Consider the following 24,769-nt stretch of genomic DNA (forward strand, 5'->3'; position numbering starts at 1 on the left):
TGTTACCTGTTCTAATTATTAGGATTAATTGAATAACACTTATGGCGAACGCTTGGCATAGTGAGTTTGGCCTAAGGATCTCAGATCTACACTAGTAAAGGGGCAGGAGAGAGCGCATGATAAACAGTACTTTAAACTCTTGACCTCAGGGATGCAGAGACAGCTCGGTAGTTAAGAGCACTGGCTGACCCAGGTTTGGTTCCCAGCACCCACATGGCTGCTCACAATCACCTGTAACTCCTACTGGGCCCCTCTCTTCTGACCTCCACAGATACCAGGTATGCCCATGGTACACAGACATACATATAGCAAAACATCTATCCATCCACATAAAAATAATAAAATAAAAATTTAAAAAAGACCACAGTCTCATAACCTGGCCCCCAGTTTTCTCAGCATCTGTGGTCCACCCATGAGTACCTTCTTAAGAACTCAGAAGTGAAACTCCTACAGTGAACTGCCTCCTATAGTCAAGTCCTAGAAGGCTTTCCACAGAACAGAGCCCATGGTGAGCTTGACACTCTCCTTTTCTAGCGCAACTAAGACCAAGACCACTTATCTGAGCAGACTCCTCAGGAAGGCCTGGAGAAACAATGGTCAGGCACGGAATGCCTCTTGACCTCACCACAGCTTCATTCCCACTTACTAAGGGAACCGGCCAGGCCTGAGACCTCACCCATTCCTTCCCTCCTTGCCTCCCTCCCTCTCTAGCTCGCCACATTCAGATGTGGCACCCACGTTGTGCCAAGCAGGTAAGATCATCCTGAAGCTCCAACACTGAGAAGCGGGGAGTTCACCAGAAACTGTTGACAGTTGTGAAGTGCAACAAAGGAACTGGGAGACAGAACAGCAACTCACAGGGCCCCTGACCATGCCCTGGGGACTAAGGCAAATGGTCAAGACAGGTTACTCTCAGCAGATGGTAACTAGTGTGCTTAGTAACTAGAAGACTGGTAGGGAGTTTGTGGGGAAGGCCTGTGAAATCCTGGCTCTCAGTCTCTCTGGCTGGGTTTTGTTGTTGTTAGTTTTTTTTCGAGACAGGATTTCTCTTCCTAAGAGTATTGGCTGTCCAGGAACTCCCCAGGCTGGCCTCGAACTCAGAGATCCCTCTGCCTCCCAAATGCTGAGATTAAGGGCATGCACTACCACTCTACTCTCCTCCTTGCTGTTTAATATTGGCCACTAACTCTCAACTATTTTCTCAGTGAGTCACCTCTGAAAGGGAGAGTGAGCCCTGAGGGTGTGTGTCAGACACACTTGCTGTGACCCACAGAGAGTGCACAGGTGTGAGGCAGAAGCCACAGGACACCATCCAGTTCTTCTGCTCAGTTCACACCAGGTAGAAGACCATGATGGGCCCACATGGCCAGAGCGTCTGGTGACAAGGACCAGTAGAGACTGCAGATCACGAGTTGAGCAAATCCTTCCCATGCTACATAGTCTTCATTACTCAGTTGTAATTTTTAACTGCCGGGGTCCAAAAACCAGGCAAGAAACCTAGCCTTCTGATTACGCTGCAAGTCTTAAAACAGTGCTCACCAATGTAAATGTTAGTTGGATCTCTGTCGAGGGGACAGGACCAAGTAGCTGGGAAAAAAATCTAAATCCATAGTTAGCCCCAAACACTGGTCAATCAATCTCCTTTCTCAAAAGACCATCCAGTAACTAAGACTTCTGCTTCCTGAACAGCTTAGAGCAGGAAGGGGAAGGGAGAGGAGGTATGGCAGTGGCTCCCACACATTCACAAGGCTGTTCGACACAGCATCCAGATGCTTGAGGACACCCCTGAATTTCCTTCCCTAAGCCCCTCTACTCTCCGGCTGTCTTGTTTGACTGTTTATTGCTTTATAGCTCTAGACTGCTGAGCTGTGCTGACCTCTGCTCATGACTGTCCTTTGGTCACATGGAGACCAGAAGCAGTGGCCTCAGCCCTGCCCAACTCAGGGACACTAGCCACTCCCAAGCCCCTGCCCCACCCAGATCCATATCAAAGTGACTTGTCATCCCACGAGGCACTATAGACTTTTCCCCTTTTGGCCAAGACCACAAACCTCCCAGCATCCTCCCACCCCCCAACCACCACAACCTTATTGCGTCAGGTCTTGCTGTATGACACAAGCTGGCCCAAATTTGTGATCCTCAGCTTCTCAAATGATGAGTTCATACGCATGCATAAGAAGACCCCACATCTTTCATTCTTTTATGCTCTGAGAAAAAGTGTGTGTGTGTGTGTGTGTGTGTGTATCACACACACACTCTGGAAATTAAGCCTAAGGCCTTAAATCTACTAAGCATGGCTCACTACTGGTCATACCCTTAGCCACTGAAAAAGGAATCCTCAACATGGAAAGTGGCAGACAGAGAACAACTTCCAGGGGAACTGAAAGAATCTGAAAGAATTAGAGTATGTATTTGTTCCACACCAGTCAAATCCTGCTCAAGAGCAGTTGAGACCTGCTGTCCCTTCTAGACTGTAGGAGCATCCCTCCCATCTGCCCATGCGACTGTTCCCTCAGACCCTTCCCCACAGCCATCAGGAAGCCGCAGCTAGTCAGGGTGGACAGCGGGCCACATGGACATCTTTACCTCCTCTGTGTTCTCCCCTCCACCATCCTTGCTTGAGCTGCTGGGCTTGGCTGTGCCTTTGGCAAGCTTGGGGGGTTCCTGCTGGGGGAAGATGGAGTTACGGTTAGTAGAGGCCCAGAGAAAGGACAGGCCTAGCCTGAACCTCTTAATTCTCTTTGTTGTTGTTGGGTTTTTCCTGTTGTTTTTGCTAAGGACCTTGCTAAGCTAGACAAGCACTCTGCTACTGAGCTGTATCTCCAGTCTTTAACTATGCACCATGCATCTGAATCAGTTAAAACCTATACTGTACCAGCTGGGCATGGTGGCACATGACTTTTATCCCGGCACTTGGGAGGCAAAGGCAGACGGTTTGAGCCTAGCCTGGTCTACAGAGCAAGTTACTGAACAACCAGGGCTATACAGAGAAACCCTGTCTCAAAAAAATAAAACTAAGTAAAAACTCTATTGTATCAACCCTGGGACACACAAGGTGATTCAGGCCCTCCAGGTCCCAGGAGCTTAGGTTCACAATGAGGCATGACAATATTCTCTCATCTGTCTCCTCACGGGGCTTGTGGATGGCTTAGGCTTAGGAAGCCCTCAGTCAGGAAAGAGCTGAGGTGAGATGGCAGTAGGGGACAAGCTGGTCAGCCCGACTTCTGGGCAACTTGGTCAGAGGTGCCCGAGGCTTACTCACTAGAGCAGAGCAGAAACCATCACCCAAGACTCAGGGGCATTTATTTAGGTGACATAAATAGCACCCAGCCAAGAGGGTGCTGTTTCATGTAACAGTCCAGAAGCAGCCCACCCCAAAAATGCTCAGAGCCTCAGGCAACAAGCACTGGGGCAGAGACCGAGGTGAAGTTCTGAATTGTTAACAAACTGTGAGCACCAATCGAAACGTTCCCTTGGGAACCTGGCAACTGGCTCAGAGCCCTGGCTTGTCCAGCATCTCTTCCCATATTCTGGGCCAAAACAAAAGCAACCACACAGGGACAGGATGGGGAGAATTTGAAAGAGACTTGAGGCTGTAGCTCTAACTGCAAGTACAACACCAATCAATGCTGTGGCACAGGCTGCAGGTCTCGGGACCTTCCAGCCTGGTGACAGACCTGTGTGGAGTGCATGGCTTGATGGTACCAAGCTAGAGTTTAGTTCAGTGGAGAGCATGCCTGTGGAAGGGGTAAAAAGAAATTCTAGTGTTTCTTAAAGGGAAATGCAGCCCATTCTAGCTCAGCCTGAGATGCAGCAGCTGCAGGAACCGGGGTGTTAACAATAGAAGGAACGAGCAGAAGGGTGGGGAGCAAGACGAAGCTTAACCAGCAGAGAAAGGGCTGTGTGTGTGGCAAAGACACAACTCAGAGGCACGAGAGAAATGGGCTGACATCCACAGGACAGACTGAGGCCAACAAGGATGGATTTTCTCACGGTGTAGTTACATGGAAACAGACTACCCAGTCAGGCTGAAAGCTCCCAGTCCTGAGCATCTAAGCAGCGGCTGGATGACCTCCCCTAAGTCATGCTGCGAAAGGATGCCTTAGATGAGAGCTGCATTGGAGGACCTTGGAAATCATTTCCAGCTCTGAGAGTCTGCAATTCAATGGCAGCCAAGCCCCTTCAGTAAGAAGTGTTAAATCAAATGGTTTGACTATGGGGGCAAACTGATCTCAGGGAGAAGAGCTCTGTGTGGGCTGGAGCAGGCGGGAAGGCTTTCTGGGGGTGGAGAGGGAAAACCATTCCTGATGGGGAGCAGCTCAAAGCTCTGCCTAAGGAGGAAGGGGCTCCTCTGGGCTGAACTCTCCTCTCCCACTGCCTACTGCCTGGGCAGGCTGGCCACACTGACTCCTGTCAACTGCTCTCAGCAAGTGGTGGAGAGGAAAAAAAAAAAAAAAATGCAGGCAGGGCCCAGTACCAAAGTGACTGACAGCACAGAACAGACATGGGCCCTCCAACAAAGCTGACCCACCGCCATTCAAGGCTGGCCTCTACTTGATCATAAGCCGCCTAAGCTGTGCCCTCCACCCACCTTATGGCACTCAGCACGACGCCTGAGACACATCTCTCAGGGAATGTGCCTGGGAGATTCAGCTGCCTTGGTGTGTGGGTGTGTGTGGGTGTAGGGGAACAGGGCCCACAAGCCTTGCTCCCTGTCTTCTTAAGAACAGGTGAAACACACGCCGTGGCCCAGCCCAGCTGTCGCATGACAGGAGGCACTGGGCTTTAGAGCCAGCACTGTGTTTTGAGCTCAGTTCTTACTACTTATGTGCGAGTGGGAAGGTAACAGCCTCTTCCCTCACCTATTAAGTCAAAACAGCGATAGGGTCTTCTTCCCTTAGCCCAGTCGGGCACAGAAAATCCGCATGCCCTTAATCCTGTTACTATGAACAGGAAAGTGGGAGGGGTACTTCATGCAGGAAAAGAAAAAAAAAAAAAAAAAGACCTAAATCCAATCTCAGAAGAGAAGGATGCTCATCTCACCAAAGACTGACTCGGCACCAACCTACTAAGCACCTACTGTGTGTAAGGGACACACTGAACCTGCACACAGTTTTGTTAATACCTCAAGGAGGACAAGATGTGTCCACAACTCATTCCCACCCAAGGCCACATAAAGTCTGTAAGTGGGCCCAAGTGAAGGCCCAGGAAGGACTTCCCCGAGGAAGCGGTGAAGGAGAGCGAGGAGAAAGGGGACAGGTGACAGATGAGCAATAAGGATCCTCCACCCACCTGTCTTTGTGCCTCCATCATGGTACACCTCAGTCACACTGTCATCTCTCTCCCCCTCAGAACCTGAAGGAGGCCAAATGCAGCCCAAAATCCAGTGCAAGAGATCAGCTCTCATAAAGGCCTCTATGGCTGCTTCCACGCATCCCAACCCTTGCTGCGCCCTTTCTCAACCAAACCATTCACAGCCTGAGGATGTCTAAGAATGTCCCCTCCTGTTCTCAGTCAGCCACTAGGCAATGGCTTTCTACAGATGGGGCAGGAGCTGGTCCACAGACTAGAAACTGCAGCTGCTTACGGAGATTACTTCTTCCTCTCAACTCCACAGCCCTCAGTTCCCAGCTTAGCTATCTCGAGTTTCTACAGCTGGATGGCGCACACTGGCAAGCCCACACCCCAAGGACAAGGCCTGGGTAGGGCACACAATTCTGCCAGGCTCACCACCTAGGATACCATCACCCGTCCTAGGCTCTAACTCTCAGACCGAGAAGTTATGGTGACAGCCCATAAACAGAGCCACCTGGCAAACACACAACAGCGCCAGGATAAAGACTTCGATTGATAAGGTTAGAGATGGTAGCCCGGCATCAATGAGGAAAAATGAATGCAATCTACCTCTGGGGTCCTCAGCAGAGTGAACCACAATACCAGGCCAGAGCCAGTCCAACACAAGGGCCAGCCCCAAAGCTGAAGAGACTGGAACTGGTGTTCCAGCCTCCCCAGCTAAGTCTGTTTCTCAGAGGAACCACAGGTCTCAGCAAGAGGAGCAAACAAAGGGTAGGGAAAGGCAGAGACAGAGGAGGGTGGTTTGAAGGCAAAGGACTGTAAAAGAAGATCCCATCAAGAAATGGCCTGTGGGGCTGGGAGTGTAGCTCAGTGGTACTGCACATGCCTAGCTTGTGCAAGTCCCTGGGTTTGATCTCCAGCACAGCAAATAATAAAGAAATGGCCCGTGTAAGGACATTACAATCAAGTGTGCATGTCCAGGGTGGCTGGACTGCAGGGTGAGAAGGAAACTAACACAACAGGGCAGATTTCTGCTTTAACATGTCCCAAGAAAGAGAGAAACCCTGTCCCGGTGCAAAAAAGAAATGCAAAGGTTATCCTAAGGAATACAGGGAGGAGTCTCTTCAGATTAGAAAGCACGTCCTGTCTAGGGTGAACATGGAAGCCAACTGATGGCAGTTAGGCACTTGCACAGAAGAGCCCTCCAAGTCAGGAGACCTGAGATTGCAGCTGGGCCTCCAGCAGGATGTGTGACCTTGGACAAGTCCCTTCCCCTGACGCGGCCTCAGTCTCCTCATCTGTACCACTAGGATACTACACTGCATGTGCTCAAAAGCTCCCTTCTAGCACCGGCGTTCTGGGGTTCCATCAACAGAAGGAAGGGCTCGGTCCTGGCTTACAAGTTTGTGTGTAAAGGAAGACTCGAGGGAGGGGCCTAGGCCAGATTTGGGCGGAGGAGAGAAAAAGCAGAGCGGTTCTAGGTCAGGGGCTTATCGTGGAGGGAGAAGGGACTGGACAGAACTGTGGAGAGGCCGTCTTTAAGCTGGTGAGGAGAAGAGGGAAGGGGCTGCACAGGGCGGGGGTGGGGGAGTACTGGAGAGAGATGCGGTCTTAGATGAGGGCTGTCCCAAACCCGTGGGGGATCAGGGACAGAGAAAGGCGGGGAGAAAAAGCAAGGGAGTGAGCTGGGAGTGGAGGGGGCCAGGGGTAGGAGCAAAGAGGAAGGGAAGAGGGATACGTGGGGAGAAATCTGTCCGGGCAAAGACAGAGAGCTGTCCCAGCTGCTGCACGAGCTGGGGGTGCTGCCAGCCGCGCGGCCCTGGGGCTGGCCGCGGGAGTGCTGCGGGGGGCCGGACCAGAGGGTCAGTCTGAGGCTGTCCCGGGCCTGCCTCGGGCCCCTCCCAGAGCTGCGCGCAGGCCCGGCGGCGGCGGAGGAGCGAGGGGAAAGGCCACGCTCACCTTATCCTTCTTCAGTTTATAGGGCATCTCGGCCGGTCCACACCCGGCCCGGCTCCTGCGGCCCCGCTCTGGCTCCGGCTCTGCTCGGCCGCACTCGGCCCGCTCGGCGTCTCTTCGCCACCGCCTGCGCGCTGCGCCCGGGCCGAGCCGTGGCTGCGCTTCCAATTGGCCCGAACTCTTACAAACCTGCCTGACAACCAGGCGCCGCCTCCTCGGATTGGTCATTGGAGCCAAGCAGCTTCCCTTTTTTCTCATTGGAAAGAAAGAGTACAAACCGCCAGGGTTCGGCTCCCAGAATTGGCTGGAGTGGAAGGTCCCGCCCTAGAAAGGGTCGGGCTTCGTGGAGGAGGCGGGGCCGTGGGGAAACCGGAGCTCGGCTGGCAGAGCTGCTCTCCGGCGTCGCCTTGTGCGTCGTCCTCTGCTATTCTTCAGTCCTTTGAGCTCTGCTCCTTCCCTCCAGAAGTGGCTCTCACGTTTTCCCCTGCTCTTCTACCTGCCCGGCTTCGTTCGGACTGGAGGAACTAGGCCCTAACACGAAAAGGGCACCTTTCTTCACAGGGATTTAAAGTAGCTCAGATTGCACACGTGAAATTGATAGAGAAGACTCCCAAGGGTCCTCCCGGGCATTCATCAAATCTGTCCTAGATCACAGTTGCAGAGGAGCAGAGGGGGAAGCCTCTCAGCCGTGGAACCGGACTGAAATAAAATAAGAAACCCTGGTTTGCTGCAGCTTCAAGACGTGGGTCCCTGTAGCTACTGCAAGGGTGCTGGGATCCGTAAAACAGCTGCGTTTTGAGCCACTGAGAATGAAGTGGAAAAGCAGCCTCATCGTTCCCTACCTGTGCCGCCGCCGCACCCAAGCCAGTGTTCCAATGGGTAAGACTGGGTTCTTGCCCTCAGGTAGTTCCCACTCTAATGAGGTTCACAGACTCGTATTAAGAGATGATTAAAATACAATCACATGAATTACACAAACCTCAGAGTGACATGGAGGAATATATTTTAGTTATCCTAGCAGCCAATAGACTACATTAAAAAACTGGAGGAGGTCCATCAAAAATAAGCCTGTGAGCTGGGTGTGGTGGTTTGCCCCTGTAATCCCGGCACTGGGAAGGTAAAGGCCGGATGATCAGGAGTTACAGACCAGCCTTAGCTATAGCCAGTTGCAGACTACAGTAAGAACCTCTTAAAACAAAACAAAGACAAAGACAAAAAACCCACCGGCCACCAAAAAACAACAAAAGAACCAACTCTCAGAACTAAAAAGTTACAAATAAGGCTGTAGTTGTTTGTTCCACAGGTAAGAGGCCTTGGAGTCCCCCAGCAGCACAAATAACTAAAAAAAATAAATAGCCTTACACAAAGAGCAGTAGCCACAAGAATGGGAAAGACGGAAAGATGGGAGCTAGAGAGGTAGCGCTCTTCCAAAAGACCTGAAATCAGTTCCCAGCACCCTCATGAGCTGGTTCACAATTGCCTATAACTCCAGCCTCAAGGGTCCGATGCATTCGTGCATTTTTTTTTCCCCCACACACGTACATTATTCTAAAACTTCAGCAACAGAATGGGAAAGAGAAGACAAGGTTCAGTGTAAGAGTACTTGCTGCTCTTCCAAAGGACCTAAACTAGGCCTCCATCACCCACATCAGCTGGTTCACAACTGCCTGGAACTCCAGCTGGGGGTGGGCGGGCGGGCAGGCTCTGACACCCTCCTCTGGCCTCCATGGGCACCTGCACATTGGTGCTATACACAGCACTTAGACACATGCACATGAACGGCTTTAAAAACGGAATGAAGAAGAGAGGATGGGCTCGGGAGACATGTACAGTCAGCAGGATCCGGTGAGTCACTGGGTTCCGGGAGACAGTATCAGGATGAGGTGAGGGTGACTCCTAAGTGATGAAAGCTGGTTAGAGGGAACTGGTGTCACAATGGCCAAGGTAGTAAAGATTGGCCAGAGGCAGGCAGAGCATGCTAAACACTGACTATAACTCAGAGGTGTCCAGCCTCAGACAAGTAGGAGCTTACGGTGTCTTCAAGAGTGAGCATGAGGCAAGGACAGCAAGTATGGGATCCTGGCTCTCGTACAGAAATAGCATTTAGCTTTATGACTAACAGTGAGTTGAGGGCAACACACAGTAGGCTGCATTTCTAATATTGTTTGTGGAGGGAATAGACTGGGGAGGAAAGGGGTTATTCGCTGGTGGATGTTCGCATCTGTATGAGTGCAACTGAAGCAGTTGTCCTCAGAAGGAACTGAGCAACAGATGTCCCTGCCCATGCCCAAAGCCTCAAGATGCACTAAAGTCTTAAGGCATAGGGGATGTTTTTGTCTGCATGGATCCAAATCCCTAGCGCCTTTTTTTTGCTGTCCTTGATACAGGGTCTTGCTATGTATCTCAGGGTGTCCTTAAACTTGAAATCATCTTTCTTTGCCCTCTAAAGTGCTGGGGTTATAACACCACCATGGCCAGTTTCATTTGCATGCTGTTTTGCAATGTAAAATGAGGGGCTGGGATTGGAGCTCAGAGGTAGGTGCTCACCTAGCATGTGTGAGGCCCTGGGTTAAATCCCCAGTAAATAGGTGTGTGTAAACACCAATTTAGCCAAGCATGATGGTGAACGTCTATAATTCTCAAACTCAAGAGGCTGAGGTGGGATTGCTGTGAGTTCAGGGCCATCCAGGGATATACAGCAAAACCCTGTCTCCAAAAAAAAAAAAAAAAAAAAAAAAAAAAATCCAGTACATGAGAGTTGGAAGCAGAAGGATCAGGAGTCTAGAGCCAATCTTGGCTCCACAGTGAGTTCAAGAGCAGCCCTCAGGAAACTGAGAAGGAAGAAAGGATGGTCTGTGAAAATACCAAATACCGGGGCCATCTTCATCAGTAGCACTTGCTGCAGAGCCTGAGAACCTGAGCTCCTCCCAGATTAAACACTCCATCCCTTAGAAAGCTCCTTAAGCAGGTTGGTGAGCAACTCAAAATAGCTTCAGGAAGTCCCTGAAACTAACCAGATTCACCCGGCCCCTTCCTTCCTGTCAGAGTAAGCAAAAAGCTGAGAAGTCTCTCTTAGAGAAGGGAAGCCAAGCTTGGAAAAAGACTCCCAGACCAGGTCAGCTGCCTGGTAGAGGTTTATAGACCAGCAGAGACACCTGGAAAGGACACTATCCAATTATTGAGCGGCCTGCAGGCTGTGCAGTGAGCTCCAGGTTCCCAGCTCTATGAGCTATCACCCACGCTGGGGTGGGCTTTGATGATGCAGCTGTCTTTGAGTCATTTCTGCTCCTGTGAGTAACCCCTCCCCCACATTCCTATAATTAACCCAAGTGAAGCTCATTGGTTCATCAAGTTGGACTTAGTTGGTATTTATGTTTTGGTCTGCCTTTGGTCTGGGGTGGGAAAATACGTGTTGAATCTCTCCAGGAAAAGTTTCATCACATACGTACATAAGTACGATTACACATGTGCACACACATGAACACATACACGTACAAAAAGGAGAAAAAACATAACAAAAGGAGAGAATGCACATTTCCACTGAAGCAAGTTCTCACGTATCTTGGGCTGCTCCAAATTCACCATGTAGCTGTTGCCTCCACCTGCCTTGGTGCTAGGACGACAGGACTCCATAAAACAGCCACACTTGGTTTTGTAAAGTGCTTAAGATCAAACCCAGGGCAACACCATGCCAGACAAGCACTCTACCAACTGAATTACATCTCCAGGCCAGTTTCAGGTTTATGACCTAAGGGATTTCCAGGAGCTATAATCAGAAATTAAATATTTTCTTATCTTCTGGGGATAAAGATACCTTAATACATGTAGTCAATACCCAACTTTCTGATATCTGATGTCCAGTTTTTGCCAGAATGTATACTATACAGAATTGAAGACTATCTCAAGGGGTTTGACTGCAAAGGAAAGGAGACAGCCTAACAGTAACTGGAAGAAAATACAAGGTCCAGAAAAGGGGAATAACCACAATCCAGTATATTGATTAAATGTAGTTGACAAAAACTCTGTAGCTGTTAATTACAAAGGAGACTTATGGGGGCTGGAGAGGTGGCTTCGCTGTTAAGAGCACTAACTACTGTACCAGCAGGCCCCGGGTTCAATTCCCAACACCCACCTGTCACTCACAATTGTTTGTAACTCCAGTTCCAGGGGGTCTGACACCCTCACATAGACATAAGTGCAGGCAAAACAGCAATGCACGTACAACAAAATAAATCATAAAAAAAAAAAAAAAAAGAAATGTAACCTATCACTGAATGTAGTGGAACAGTAAAGACAAAAATGAAATCTAAGTAACAGTAAAGCTATTGGCTCAGTTCCGACCACAGAAACCTCCAACGCTTTTCCTTCTCTGTCGCCTTCTCTCCTATAGCTCTCTGAGGATTATTTAGGGTAGAGCAACGGGTTTGAGACAATAGGTAAACTGTTCAATCTTAAAGTTTGGCCAAAGTAGAAGGACAGAAAAAGAACACGAAGGACCCAAGGCACTGGATCATGGAACCGGTAAGTAGTGTGTGTTGGGAGAGGTGTGGCAACACCAAGCTACGGGGCTACATGAATCACAGGCATTAACTCAGTCAGCAGCCACTACATCAAGTAGGTAGGCATACGCATGTCTCGGGCAGTTTTATCCTACCACTCCCTCCTACAACGTTGTAACCCTCAAGCCTCAGTGCCTACAGCTGAGCGGGACAAATTAAGACTTCGTCAGGAAATAGACTCCTATTTTTCACAGCAATTTCTCTTGATCAGTTAAATACTGAGTTCATGTTACGGGACATGATGGCTGAGAGGACTCTGCTTGCCCTACCGAATTGTAAAGGGAAATGCTCCTACAGTCAGATTCAAAGGGCGCGTGCGTCGGCGACACCGGAGAGGGCAGTCAAGCCAGGCCCCGTTCAGTCTTCTCAGGGGCCCGACCTGGCCACCAACACCCCGCCCACTTTCCTGCCGGAAGCGGAAACGCCTCGTGTCGGGGACTTTTTCCGCTACCTATTTCCGGAAGTGGAGCCGCTCCATCCTTCCTAGCCATGGCGCTGGCTGTGTTGCGCGTCCTAGAACCCTTCCCGACTGAGACACCACCGTTGGCGGTGCTGTTGCCGCCCGGGGGCCCGTGGCCAGCCACGGGGCTGGGCCTGGTGCTGGCGCTGCGGCCGGCGAGCGAAAGTCCTGCGGGGCCCGCGCTGCTCGTGGCGGCCGTGGAAGGGTCCGGCGCCCAGTGCGAGCAGCGAGGGCCCGGGCCTCCGCCGCTGCTGGTGAGCCGCGCGCTGCTGCGGGTCCTAGCGCTGGGCCCCGGGGCGCGAGTGCGAGCGCGTCCTGTGCGCCGGCCTCCGGCCCTGGGCTGGGCGCTGCTTGGCACGTCTCCGGGGCCTGGGCTTGGGCCTCGAGTCGGGCCGCTGCTGGTGCGCCGCGGAGAGACCCTACCCGTGCCCGGTTCGCGAGTGTTGGAGACGCGACCGGCCTTGCAAGGGTTGCTGGGCCCGGGCACACGGCTGGCAGTAACTGAGCTCCGCGGGCGAGCCAAACTGGGCCCGGAGAGTAGGGACCACAGCCACCCCCCACCCGCGCCCCTAGTATCCTCCTTTGCAGTTTCCCACTCAGTCCGGCAACTCCAAGGGGTTCTGGGAGGGACTGGAGATGCGCTAGGTGTGAGCCGGAGCTGTCTACGGAGTCTCGGGCTCTTCCAGGGCGAATGGGTATGGGTGACCCGAGTCGGAGGGTTTCCCAACACCTCCCAGCCGCACTTGGCTCAAGTACAGGTTCTAGAGCCTCGCTGGGACCTGTCCGAGAGACTGGGACCCAACTCTGGGCAGCTGGGAGAGCCACTCAAGGACGGACTGGTGTTTGTGCCTGCCACTCTGGCTTTTAATCTCGGCTGTGACCCCCTGGAAGTGGGAGAGCTCAGAATTCAGGTCAGGAATGCCTCCTTTTCCTTCTGCCCTCTTCCCTGTCTTTACTGCGCTGGAAGGCTAAGAGCTGTAGCGTGTAGGTCTCCTGTGCCTTACTTACCATTGGACTTAAGGTCTCTTAGTCTTGTTTACTCGTTTTCTGTTATCAAACTGTCTTTCATGTGTTCAGGTGAAAGGTGAGGTTCCCTGTCAAGTACCAGCTCTGCCTACCCCCAGTCAGTAACTGGGTTGCTCTATTAGAATGGTATCTTGGTACCTTTGACTTCTGCTTTTCCTTGACTGACTTCCGTTCTAGCCTGATCTGATAAAGCCACCATCATTTAAAGGCTTACCTAAACAAGACACCTGCAGAAATCTCCTCATGATTTCATAACCACGACTTTAACATCATTCCTTCTTCCTCTAGCCTTTTCCATCTTTATTAGAATTTATATCTTATTTTTATGATTACACACTGTCTAGTCTCAGTTATAAATTGTACGTTCATTGAAAGGGTTCTTTGTTATTTCTACTCATGTTTAATATGTCTTATTAAATACATTTAAGAGAAGTTCTTGAAGTGTTTGGTTTCTGCCTTTACTTTTAAAAATACAGTGCTTGGGGGGGGGTGACAGTTTAGTTTCTAATCATATAAATGTATGGTTTAGCCTGGTGCTGGCTTGAAAGGAAGCCAGCCAGTAGCCACTTAAAATTAATTAACTAGTTAACAGTAATTCTGGAGTTGATTTAGCCTCCCTCAGGTGCCTAATGGCCACGTGTAGAAACAAAACATGCCCATCGGTTTAGAAACGTCCATTAGGTGAGTGACCAGTTAATACCGAGAGATGGACTTAGGGTGTGGCTCAGTGAAAGAGCACCCTTGGCCTAGCACCCAAACCCGTCCACTGAGATGTCCATATGAGAATAAGTGGACGTGGTTTCCTTCTGACTGAAAAAGACTGGTACAGTGGAAGTCAGTCAGCTGAACCAGAGAAGCTGGTGCAGGAAAGTTACTAGGTTGACAGCCAATCTGAGCTGTGGAATGAGACAACAAACTAAATCCTTTCCCCATGTCCAGAGACCACTTAGTGTCAATTCAGTAGCTGCCTGCTGTCATTCAGAGAGCTTGTAGAGGCCGGGCATGGTGCCTGTAATCCCCACCCTTGGGAGGTGGAGGTAGGAGCATTCCCACCAGCATAGCTACTGATCTAGGCTACGAGAAACTCTGTCTCAACAACAAACAGAAAAGTGGGACTTACGGAAACCCAGTCTTTGCACCTCACTGGCTTTGGGATGACAAGTATCAAAAGCCCAGATAACTTGTACTTGGAGGCAGCTTTTTGGAACCAGAGTGGAGAGTTGGTACATCTTAGAAGGAGATTGCAACAGGTCTGCAGTTTGGCTGCCTCTGGTCACTAGCCTTGATACAGGAAAGACAAAGGCAGATGTAGGTACTGGCTGCTAAGTGTAAAACCTGACTCCTTGGAGATGGTAAGGTGGTGACTGTTTCTCCATTAGAGGTATCTGGAAGGCTCCATCGCCCCTGAGGACAAAGGAAGCTGTTCACCACTGCCTGGGCCACCGTTCGCTCGCGAGTTACACATTGAAATTCTGTCTTCGCCTCACTACAGCACTAATGGAAATTATGACCATGTTCTCTACCGGCACTTTCAGACACCCAGGTCAGCTGAATGGAAAAGAACACCTCATCTTGTCCCCCTCCTCCCATCCCATGTCTCAGATCCAGGTACCCAGAGCTACTGGCTTAAGAGAAGTCATATAGGCATATTGTGTCAGAGAGCCTTGGAGTACGCATGAGGCGAAAGAAAAAAAAGGACCGTTTAGTCAAAGAGAACTCTGAGAGAGCCAGGAGGCCTCTCCAGCTCTGGCTTCTGGTCTCATTTCTAGTTTTACTCTTTGCCCAGTGTGTTCTGAGTCTTAATTGTCCCCTAGAACGTTGCCTGGGAAGCTGTGGGCTGTGGGTCTTATTGGAAGGAGGCCCAGATGTGTCAGGAACACACTCCTGACTCCTGCTGTGAGCTGACTGAGGCGACTGTGTGTTGCAGGGTGGTCCAGGAAGGGGATGTTCTGTGTGTATCAACGGCTGGGCAAGTTGAGATCCTGGAAGGAAGCCTGGAGAGACTGCCCAGGTACGAAGCTGCCTCCTCACCTGGAGTCCTGACTCAGCCTGAGTGCAATTCCATAATCTTCTCTCCACAAGTTGTATATAATAATTTTGTGCCAAAGGATATTTTGTTATTGCTGGAGAGATATGGGGGGGGGCACTAAATTTGATTCGTGTCATAGGAAGACACAACACTGAAGAGTGAATAAACAACATTTCAGTGGAGCTGGAGATACACCTAAGTGTGGAGCACTGGGCTCGCTTGGCAGGAGGCCCTGGGTTCAATCCCCAACACACAAACGACATGGGAATCCATAATTACAGTCAACAACAAACAGAAAAATGGGACTGACAGAAACGCATGTCTTTGCACCTCACTGGCTTTGGGATGACCATAATTGTAACACTTGAGAGGCAGAGACAGGAAGATCATGAGTTCAAGGCCAACCCAAGCTTGGGGAGAAAACTTAAGATTACTTTGGCCTTCGATGAAGGGAAGAAAACTTAACTGTAGCCCAAGCTGTAGTCCTGTCTTCTCCAGTCTGGGTTCCCATCTCCTTAGTGTTTGTTTGTTTGTTTTTCTTTTGTGTTTATCTTGTTTGTATTCAAGAGTGCATGTGTGTGCTACATATACTCACTTGTTACTTGACAATTTGAGGTCAAGGTTCCACTGAGGAGAAGGAGCTGGCCTTCTACCTTACGGGTTTTGGGAATAAAAGTTAGGTTATCGGGCTTGGCAGTAAAGCCCTTTACCTACTGAGCAATCTTGATGCCCTTCTCCACTTTTGCTGTTTTTAGAGAAGATTTATTAGGGGGCCAGGTGGTGGGGAAGCACACCTGTAATCTCAGCACTTGGGAGGCAGAGGCAGGTGGATTTTTGTGAGTTCAAGGCCAGTCTGATTGACAGAGCAAGTTCCTGGACAGCCAGGGCTACATAGAGAAACTCTGTCCTGAAACCTCTTCTCCCAGAAAAGATTTATTAAGGAAAAGTGAACCCTTTTGCTTGTTAGGGACTCCAAAGGAGGACTACCCACCCCCCTTGTGTTTTATTAGGAAAGCTCAATTCACAGACCAGTAACCCATCTTCAGCAGCTGTGATTCGCAGGGTTTCCACCTCATCCTGTGTCCTATGCCAGGAGAGACACCTGCCAAGAATGCCTGGCTCATCTTTGTCTACATCCAGAGTGTGGTTCCTGTTGGTACCGGTGCTATCTCAAGACTGTAGTGCTCAGATAAAGGCAGTAGTAGTTAACCCTAGTCCTTATCAGGAGCCTGGCATCCAGGCTGGCACTTAACTAATCTCCTGTCTTTCTTCTTCAACAAGTGCCTAAGAGCTGGTACTGTAATTTTGAGTCAGGGTCTTACTCTGTAGCTCAGGGTGGCCCAACTCACTATGAAACCCCAAATGACCTTGAACTTGGAGTAATTCTCCAGGCCCAGCCTCCTGAATCAGTTGTTTCATTCAGAGACAGTCTCACTTCATAGCCCTGGCTGGCCTAGAAATTACAGATACCCAACTGCCTGTCTCCCAAAGTCTGAGATTGAGATTGAAGGTATACACCACCATACCCAGCCTGACTTAGGTTGTTTCTCTCTCTCTCTCTCTCTCTCTCTCTCTCTCTCTCTCTCTCTCTCTCTCTCTCTCTCTCTCTCTGTCTCCCTCCCTCTCTTGTTCTTTCTTTCTTTCTTTCTTTCTTTCTTTCTTTCTTTCTTTCTTTCTTTCAGAAAGAGTTTCATGTAGCCTAGGCTAACCTCAAAATCTGTGTGTGAATGATGGCCTTGAACTCTGATCTTTCTGCCTCTGCCTCCCAAGTCCTGAGATTTTTAGGAGCTGGGCAGTCATTCTACCAACTAAACTAAATCCACAGCCCCTGACTTGGCTTTCTGTAGAAGACCTGCAGACCTCCCTCACTCTGTACTTAAGAAGGGGAACAGGTGGTCTGAGACACAGCAGGCCAGTCTGCGCTGCTGCTGACCCTGCTCTAGAAACCTGATCACCTTCTGGGTACCTAGCAGGTTCTAAGGAAAGCAGGGTGGGGACAGTAAGCCGGTGAGTCCAAGGGCAGGTATAAATGTTTAGGCCACTTGGGCTTTCTAAGGGGAACCCAGCAATCTTACATTCCCTAGAAAGGAGTTGTCATGGGAGGACCCTCTTCAGCCTTCTCTGTACTCTGCTTCACAAACCAAAGCTAAAAAGGAGTAGCTCTCTGTGTGCTCGCCTGTCCTGCCCCAGGCCCCTGCTCCCTCTGCAAGGCTCTGGTAGGGTCTAGACCACTGGCCTTTCTATGCTCCAGTCCCCACTGAAGAAGGTGGTTCCTTCCTAACCCCACAGAGCCACCCCTCATCACCTTCCTGCGCAGTGCTTCCAGAATGTACCCACAGGACGCTTGATAGAGAGGCAGGCTGTACCCTGCCTAAGCTATGGTGAGGCGCAGTCTTCTGAGCTAGAGCAGGGCTCATGCTCGCACGGCTCACACTCACACGCAGCTATCACCTGGTTTGCACCAAGCTCTAGGCTTCAGACACTGTGCATCTTTCTCTTTACATTTTAGTTTTTAACCACAGCCACTGCCAACCAGAATAACTCAGAGGAAATTTGTTTTGGGTTTGTGAGCGTGAGCGCGTGGGTGTGCAAGTGCACACGTGTGGAGGCCCCGAGGTAGATATCAAGTGTCTTCCTGCATTGCTCTCTGTATTCTGAAGCAGGGTCTCTCACTGCTCCTGGAAGTCTGTGTAGGCAGCTTGCCCTGGTCATTCCCTGTCTCCTCCTCCTGTGCTTGCAGGGATTATGGGTAGGCTGACATACAGGCATCTTTGATGTGGTTCTAGGGCTCTGAACTCTGGTCTTCATACTTGTTTGGGTAGTACTTCTCTGAGCCATCTCTCCAGCCCTACTTACAAGAATTTTGTAACAAAAACCTTCATCTACTTTGAAGCCACCTTCACTGCCAGTGGGTAAGCAGCTGTAAGACATTTTAAGTCAGGAGTTTGCATCCCAGTGGGTCTTAAAAGAGGCCCAGAGTATACTCTGTCCATGGTGTCTCGCTGCCTAGGAATTAAAGGAGGAGTATTTAGTGATTGTCTCTAGGAGATTGGGTTACTGCTGCTATATACCCTCTTCTCGGTTAGTAGCTTAAATATCTCTGATTCTGTGTGTTGCTGGTTAGTTTTGGGTTTGCTCAGCCCTGGCTGTGCCTCAGACTGCATAAAAGACAGAGTCATACCCCACACCCATTAGATAGAATTGGGATAAACTTAGGGTTTGTGCTACCTTTTTCTTTCAACGGATGATGTAATATTTAACATTATTATTATTATTATTATTATTATTAGTTTTGTTTTGTTTTGAGACAGGGTTTCTCTGTATAGCCCTGGCTGTCCTGGAACTCACTCTGTAGACCAGGCTGGCCTCGAACTCAGAAATCTACCTGCCTCTGCCTCCCAAGTGCTGGGATTAAATCTCCAAGTGACCTGATGTTCCAGGGTGGATTGGTACTCAAGGGGGGCTTCCCCCTTTGGGGATTGGGTGGAGAGGGGACTGGGAGGAGAAGGGGGCCTGTGATCCGGATGTAAAGTGATTAAATAAATTAACATGGGGGAAGGTGTATGCCACTGTCATCCAGCTTATGTTGTTAAAAATGTGTGTTGGGCCAGGCATGGTGGCCCACACCCTCAATTCCTACCCTCTGGAGGCAGAGGCAAGAGGATCTCCACGAGTCTGAAGCCAGTCTTGTCTACAGAGTGAGTTCTAGGACAGCTAGAGCTACACAGAGAAACCCTGTCTCAAAAAACAAACAAACAAACAAACAAAAACCAATCAAAATAAGTGTACAACTCAGTGGGTTTTGTTGTTACAGAATCGTGCAAACGGCTCTGATTGAGCTCTCGTAACCACACAGAAACGGTGGGCACTAACAATCATTCCCTCTTTCTTGCCCTGACCCCTGATCCTGGTAATCACCAGCCTGTTGAATGGACTCACAAAATGCATGAAAAATACTTATTTATAAAGCTTCACAGATAATTCCGGAATAGAGAATTACTCTCTCACTTTGTAGGCCAGCCTGGTCTGTCTTACAACCTTCCTGCCTCAGCTTCCCTGAGACTAGAGTTAGATGCCATGATTAACAATCTAACTTTAGTTAGAATTTGCTGGATTATTAAATAAAAATCAAAGGACTCTTGTGTCTGAGATCCAGGACCCTGGTGCAGATCTGTAGGAGGGGGAGTCTGGTCTGAAGCCAAGGGACACGGCCATAGGCTGCTGTGCTTAATAATGGTGGCTTCACCTTTGGAGTGGGTGGCTAGGCCCTAGAGATGCCCTCCCGGGGCTATATGATGGTTGTAATGAGGGGGTTGCCCTTCTGCATACCCCATTTCCCCCTTACCCAGCCTCCCCACCCCCGCCCTGCCTCAGTCTCAGGGCACTGACCTGTGCTGCTCCTAAGTTCAGTTCGTCTGTGAGAAAGCCACCTGCTCTCCAAGAGGTGCAGATGCGGACTTTCTGTCTTGGGTTCATTGACCCTCCTTTCTTACAGGTGGCGGGAGGTGTTTTTCAAAGTGAAGAAAACAGTTGGAGAAGCCCCAGGTGGGCCCGCCAGTGCCTTCCTGGCCGACACCACCCACACCTCTTTATACCTGGTAAGGCCTTGAGTGGGAGGAGCGATTCAAAGGGGTAGGAGTCCTCTAGAGCCTCTGTGAGCTGCTTCCTCCTTTCACAGGCTGGTAGCGCCCTGAGTCTTGTCCCACCGCTGCCTTCAGGAAGGTCCCCACCCTGGGACAGCTTGTCTCCTCCAGGCCTGGAGGCCTTGGTAAATGAGCTGTGTGCTATCCTGAAGCCTCACCTGCAGCCTGGGTGAGTGAGGCCACACCAGGAGCAGTAAATCCAGGCTGTGAGATGGGCCTGCTCAGAGCATCCCTGGAGAGCATCGTTCAGGGAGATAACTTCCAGCAGTCTACCCCAGTCAGGGTCCATCAGCTACTCACTCACACAAGCAGACTCCCAGGAAGCTGCTTTTCTGTTTGGGGAGCCCATGATCCATCCTGGCTTTTACCACTACACCCCCCCCCAAAAGACATAGTACCCCACTCCAGTGGCCCAAGTTCAAATCCAGACCCCTCCATATGCTCTTCAAACCAGACCTATCAAGCTAGGCTTCACGGAGACTGCCAAATGCTCTCAGTGCCTCTGCCAGAGCACCAGACCTGCCGTGGGGTAGGACAGGGCCTGAGTGTGGAGACTGCCTGGATGGGGGTTAGGGAGGCAGAGGAGAGACGGGATGCTTATGAGATCCAGGGGTCCCTGTGTTACTGGGGTCTTAACATTTGGACGGAAAGCGGGGGACAGTATCTGTTCTCTAATTGCAGAGGGACGTTGCTCACTGGAACCAGCTGTGTGCTTCTGCGGGGTCCCCCAGGCAGCGGGAAGACCACAGCGGTCACGGCTGCATGCCGCCGCCTCGGGCTCCACTTGCTGAAGGTGAAGGCCTCTGGAGCGAGCGAACCCCAGCCGCTTCCACTGAGTTCAAATTTGCCTTTCTCTGTCTTCCTCTGCGTTCCCTCAGCCTTAACACAGCCCCGTAGTGCAGGCCAGTGTATAGCCCCGTGAGGCTCGGCCACTCAGAGGGCCTTTCAGGAAGAAGGGGTTTTAAGGCTGCACATTCCAAGGAACGGATAGGGTAAACAGAAGCTCCCACCAGGCCAGTACCTCCTTCACCCATCCCTGCTCTGCAAAGAAGAGATGGCCTGCGACTCTTGACTCCTCCCACCTCTCTGCCCTGGCCATCCTGCTTCCTCCCTACAGACGCATCTGGTCTCTTCCCCAGGTGCCTTGCTCCAGCCTCTGTGCAGACAGCAGCAGGGCTGTGGAGACAAAGCTGCAGGCCGTCTTCTCCAGGGCTCGCCGCTGCAGGCCTGCAGTCCTCCTGCTGACAGCTGTAGACCTTCTGGGCCGGGACCGAGATGGGCTGAGCGAGGATGCCCGCGTTGTGGCCACGCTGCGTCACCTCCTCCTGGATGAGGACCCTCTCAGCAGGTACTTATAGAGCAGGCAGCTTATGAAGGGGAAGCCCCGCTTTCAGCCCTCCATTCCTCAATTTCTCACACCCTGCTAGCTTCTCAGAAATCTCACCTACCTGTCCTTGGGGCCAATTCTTGAGAGGGTTCGATCTAGCATTTTGAAGGAAACACTAGGTTGACGCCTTTGTCCTCAGTGAGCTCCCCATGTGAAGCACAGAGTCCCGTTTAACGGTGTTGCCACCATCAGGGGACAGTGGTGGAACTTTGGATGGTGGTGCTCATCCTTATCCGATCTTGACACCAACCCTCCCCATACCTGCTCACCAAACTCAGGAGCTGCCAAGCATGTTCTTATACCCTGCCCACTTCCCTGTCTGCAGGTGCCCTCCTCTCATGGTGGTGGCCACGACAAGCCATGCCCAGGACCTGCCCACTGATGTGCAGACAGCGTTTCCTCATGAGCTGGAGGTGCCAGTGCTGTCCGAGGGTCAGCGGCTCAGTGTCCTGCAGGCCCTCACTGCCCACCTTCCCTTGGGCCAGGAGGTTAACCTGTCACAGCTGGCCCGGCGCTGTGCGGTGAGTATCTGCACGGGTGCCTTGGCTCTGGGAGATCACAGGGTCTTTGTCACACAGGACTGTTTCTGCTGCCCCACGAGACTGGAAACCACTAAAGCCTCTGCTCCAGCTGGAGGCCAGACCCCATGGGCTCTGCCTGCTGTGCCCTACCCATGTGTCCTTCTGTGTAACTCCCTAGGGCTTTGTGGTAGGGGACCTCTATGCACTTCTGACCCACACCTGCCGGGCAGCCTGCACCCGGATCAAAGCCTCGGGGTAAGACAAACTCATCTCAGGTGGCTGGGAAGGTTGGGAGAAGGCAGTAGAGAGCCCTGGCGGAGAGGGGATCTCTCTGTTGTTTGTGATAGCTTTAATCCATAACCTGGTTGGTCTGTTCCTTTTCTACCCTTAAGGCAGGGACTCACTATGTAGTCTTGGCTGGCCTGGACTCACTGTGTAGACCAAGCTAGTCTTGAACTCGTAGAGATCCATCTGCCTCTCACATGAGTGCTAGGATCAAAGGCATGGCCTGGACTTCTTAAAAATCCCTAGCGGTCAACCTCCCAGATGCTGGGTTACAGCTGTAAGCCTAGCCCCCTGTTTCTCTTCGTAGTTTGGCAGGCGGTTTGAGTGAGGAGGATGAGGGAGAGCTGTGCGCCGCTGGCTTTCCCCTCTTGGCGGAGGACTTCGGGCAGGCATTAGACCAACTGCAAACAGCTCACTCCCAAGCTGTGGGAGCACCCAAGGTGTGAATCCAGGGCCTTGGAGGTGGGATAAGAGCTTGCTCTCCTTCCATGTCCCTAACCACTGGTCTATCTCCTAGATCCCTTCAGTGTCCTGGCACGATGTGGGCGGGCTGCAGGATGTCAAGAAGGAGATCCTGGAGACCATCCAGCTGCCTCTGGAACACCCTGAGCTGCTAAGCCTGGGCCTAAGACGATCAGGCCTTCTGCTCCACGGGCCCCCCGGCACTGGCAAGACCCTGCTGGCCAAGGCAGTAGCTACCGAGTGCAGCCTCACCTTCCTCAGGTTGGCAGGGCCGAGGAATGAGGGATGCTGGGAGCTGTAGCAAGTGGGGGCGGGGCTGGGGAGGACAGCGGTATTGCGCATGTCTGATGGGTCTCACTGGTCCATTTTACTGCTCAGTGTAAAGGGGCCGGAGCTCATCAACATGTATGTGGGCCAGAGTGAGGAGAATGTTCGGGAAGGTGAGTGAGCAGGGAGAGGCAAGCCTTGGGCCCCTCCCCATCTTCCCCAGCCGCTGCTCATGGCTGGCCCTGCTGGGCAGTTGCCTGGGCGGAACTGTCAGGCCCATTTGCTCTCCTTTTCCCCTGGCTTCAGTCTCCTTGACACCACTCTCCTGCGAGCCTCTCTCTCAGTGTTTGCCAGGGCCAGAGCCGCAGCTCCGTGCATCATCTTCTTCGACGAACTGGACTCCTTAGCTCCAAGCCGCGGACGGAGTGGAGATTCTGGAGGGGTCATGGACAGGTCAGGGGCCTCGGAGGGAACGGAGTGTGGGATCCCAGATGGGACGGATATTATGATATCTGGAATCATAGCGGTCTCCAGATCAGGCCTCTATAGGAATTCCTGCCCTTCCGGTTCAGAGCTGGAAGGGACGATAAAAAGGAATTGGGAACGTGGAGGAGGGACCTGTGTGGGTAAGGACATGGGGCAGAGCTCAGCAAGGGGCCTTGCTGGAGCAGCCTTCAGAGAGAAGCACCGCTGGTCCGAGGGCGCAGCAGGGACTCCTGGGCCTTTGCCTCCTCCCTCCCGTACAGAGTTGTGTCTCAGCTCTTAGCTGAGCTGGACGGGCTTCACAGCACTCAGGATGTCTTTGTGATCGGAGCCACTAACAGACCAGACCTCCTGGATCCTGCCCTTCTGCGGCCCGGCAGGTGGGTACCCTGGACCTCTCTCCTCCGCGAGCCTCCTCTGCTCCTTAGCCTCTCATGGATGGCAGCCCTGACACTTCCCGTCTCTGTCTCTCTGAAGATTTGACAAGCTGGTGTTTGTAGGAGCGAGTGAGGACCGGGCCTCCCAGCTGCGCGTTCTGAGCGCCATCACTCGAAAGTGAGCTGGGGGCGGGGCTTATAAAGGTTAGGGGATGCGGGCCAGTCAGTGTGGCTTCTGAGGGAGAAGGTGAGGCCAGCTTTAACGGTTCTGATATGGGTGTAACAGGTTCAAGCTGGAGGCCTCTGTGAGCCTGATGAACGTGCTGGATTGCTGCCCGCCCCAGCTGACCGGCGCAGACCTCTATTCTCTCTGCTCTGACGCCATGATGACTGCCCTCAAACGCAGGGTCCGAGACCTAGAGGAAGGTGAGCCCACGTGACAGCCCTAAGGGAGACAGGCTTGGCCCTGGATTTGAGAGGAGCGGCTGAGCAGGAGGTGTCTCCCCATGGCGTTCTACCTAGGCCTAGACCGAAGCGTCTGTTCTTCAGCTAAGGTGGGGCTCTGGCCTTACTCTTCCTTGCCACCCCTCAGGGCTAGAGCTGCGGAGCTCGGCACTGCTGCTCACCATGGAGGACCTGTTGCAGGCTGCAGCCCGGCTGCAGCCCTCAGTCAGCGAGCAGGAGATGCTGAGATACAAGCACATCCAACGCAAGTTTGCTGCCTGCTAGGCACTGCCTGCTGCCCGCCGTCCGCTTTCGTCCACGTGGCGGAATGTACCTGCTGATTGTCACCTGAAGGCTGCCTCCTCCCAGAGATCCCTTGTGAGCCCTAGTGAAGGCCCTTGTGCTCAGGAGGAGAGGCTGGGCTGGCAGCTTGGGGCTTGGCAGCCTGTGATCTGTGTTGAGGCGCCAGTTCTGGGACAGAAAATAAAGTGTATACTGCCCCCTGCTGGTCGTGTGAGAAGTTGTGGTGCAAAAGGCAAGGTTATGGGAGGAGTAAGGTCTAGGGGAGGGGAGGG

At 51.7% G+C, this 24,769-nt stretch overlaps 2 protein-coding genes across 4 annotated transcripts in view; one reads left to right on the top strand and one right to left on the bottom strand.

Moving 5' to 3' along the window:
* The window catches only part of Ppp2r5d (protein phosphatase 2 regulatory subunit B'delta), a 22,204-nt gene extending 14,301 nt beyond the window's left edge, over positions 1-7,903 (bottom strand). The window contains exons 1-2 of one of the 2 annotated variants that reach the window (XM_034521366.2): positions 7,255-7,903; positions 2,587-2,667 (exon numbers count right to left, since the gene is read on the bottom strand). In XM_034521366.2, the coding sequence (XP_034377257.2) occupies positions 2,587-2,667; positions 7,255-7,509 (336 nt within the window). In that variant the 5' untranslated portion in view covers positions 7,510-7,903. The remainder of the gene's footprint in view (positions 1-2,586; positions 2,668-7,254) is intronic. The other variant, XM_034521367.2, reaches the window with a different exon arrangement.
* Positions 7,904-12,255: 4,352 nt separating this feature from the next.
* Pex6 (peroxisomal biogenesis factor 6) lies at positions 12,256-24,699 on the top strand. 2 transcript variants are annotated; one of them, XM_034521671.2, is made up of 17 exons: positions 12,259-13,181; positions 14,676-14,839; positions 15,224-15,307; positions 19,821-19,923; positions 20,004-20,137; positions 20,650-20,761; positions 21,108-21,316; positions 21,681-21,876; positions 22,055-22,131; positions 22,469-22,601; positions 22,679-22,884; positions 23,002-23,063; positions 23,235-23,343; positions 23,637-23,753; positions 23,851-23,928; positions 24,037-24,176; positions 24,343-24,699. In XM_034521671.2, exons 1-17 carry the CDS (start codon positions 12,300-12,302, stop codon positions 24,477-24,479), a joined length of 2,943 nt encoding a protein of 980 aa, XP_034377562.1. In that variant the 5' UTR covers positions 12,259-12,299; the 3' UTR covers positions 24,480-24,699. The 2 variants fall into 2 exon arrangements, with proteins under 2 accessions (XP_034377563.1, XP_034377562.1); XM_034521672.2 differs by lacking the exons at positions 23,851-23,928; positions 24,037-24,176; positions 24,343-24,699 and having other exon boundaries at positions 12,256-13,181; positions 23,197-23,343.
* The last annotated feature ends 70 nt before the right edge of the window (positions 24,700-24,769 follow it).

The sequence above is a fragment of the Arvicanthis niloticus genome, chromosome 17 (genome assembly GCF_011762505.2).
Source record: "Arvicanthis niloticus isolate mArvNil1 chromosome 17, mArvNil1.pat.X, whole genome shotgun sequence".
Lineage (NCBI taxonomy): Eukaryota > Metazoa > Chordata > Mammalia > Rodentia > Muridae > Arvicanthis > Arvicanthis niloticus.

What these genes read in the sequence shown, in the direction of transcription:
- Pex6 (XM_034521671.2), top strand. Translation starts at nt 12,300, where the DNA reads ATGGCGCTGGCTGTGTTGCGCGTCCTAGAACCCTTCCCGACTGAGACA. An exon ending in AGCCTGGAGAGACTGCCCAG is followed by an intron (nt 15,308 to 19,820) that starts GTACGAAGCTGC and finishes CCTTTCTTACAG; the next exon opens with GTGGCGGGAGGTGTTTTTCA. An exon ending in CCCACACCTCTTTATACCTG is followed by an intron (nt 19,924 to 20,003) that starts GTAAGGCCTTGA and finishes CTCCTTTCACAG; the next exon opens with GCTGGTAGCGCCCTGAGTCT.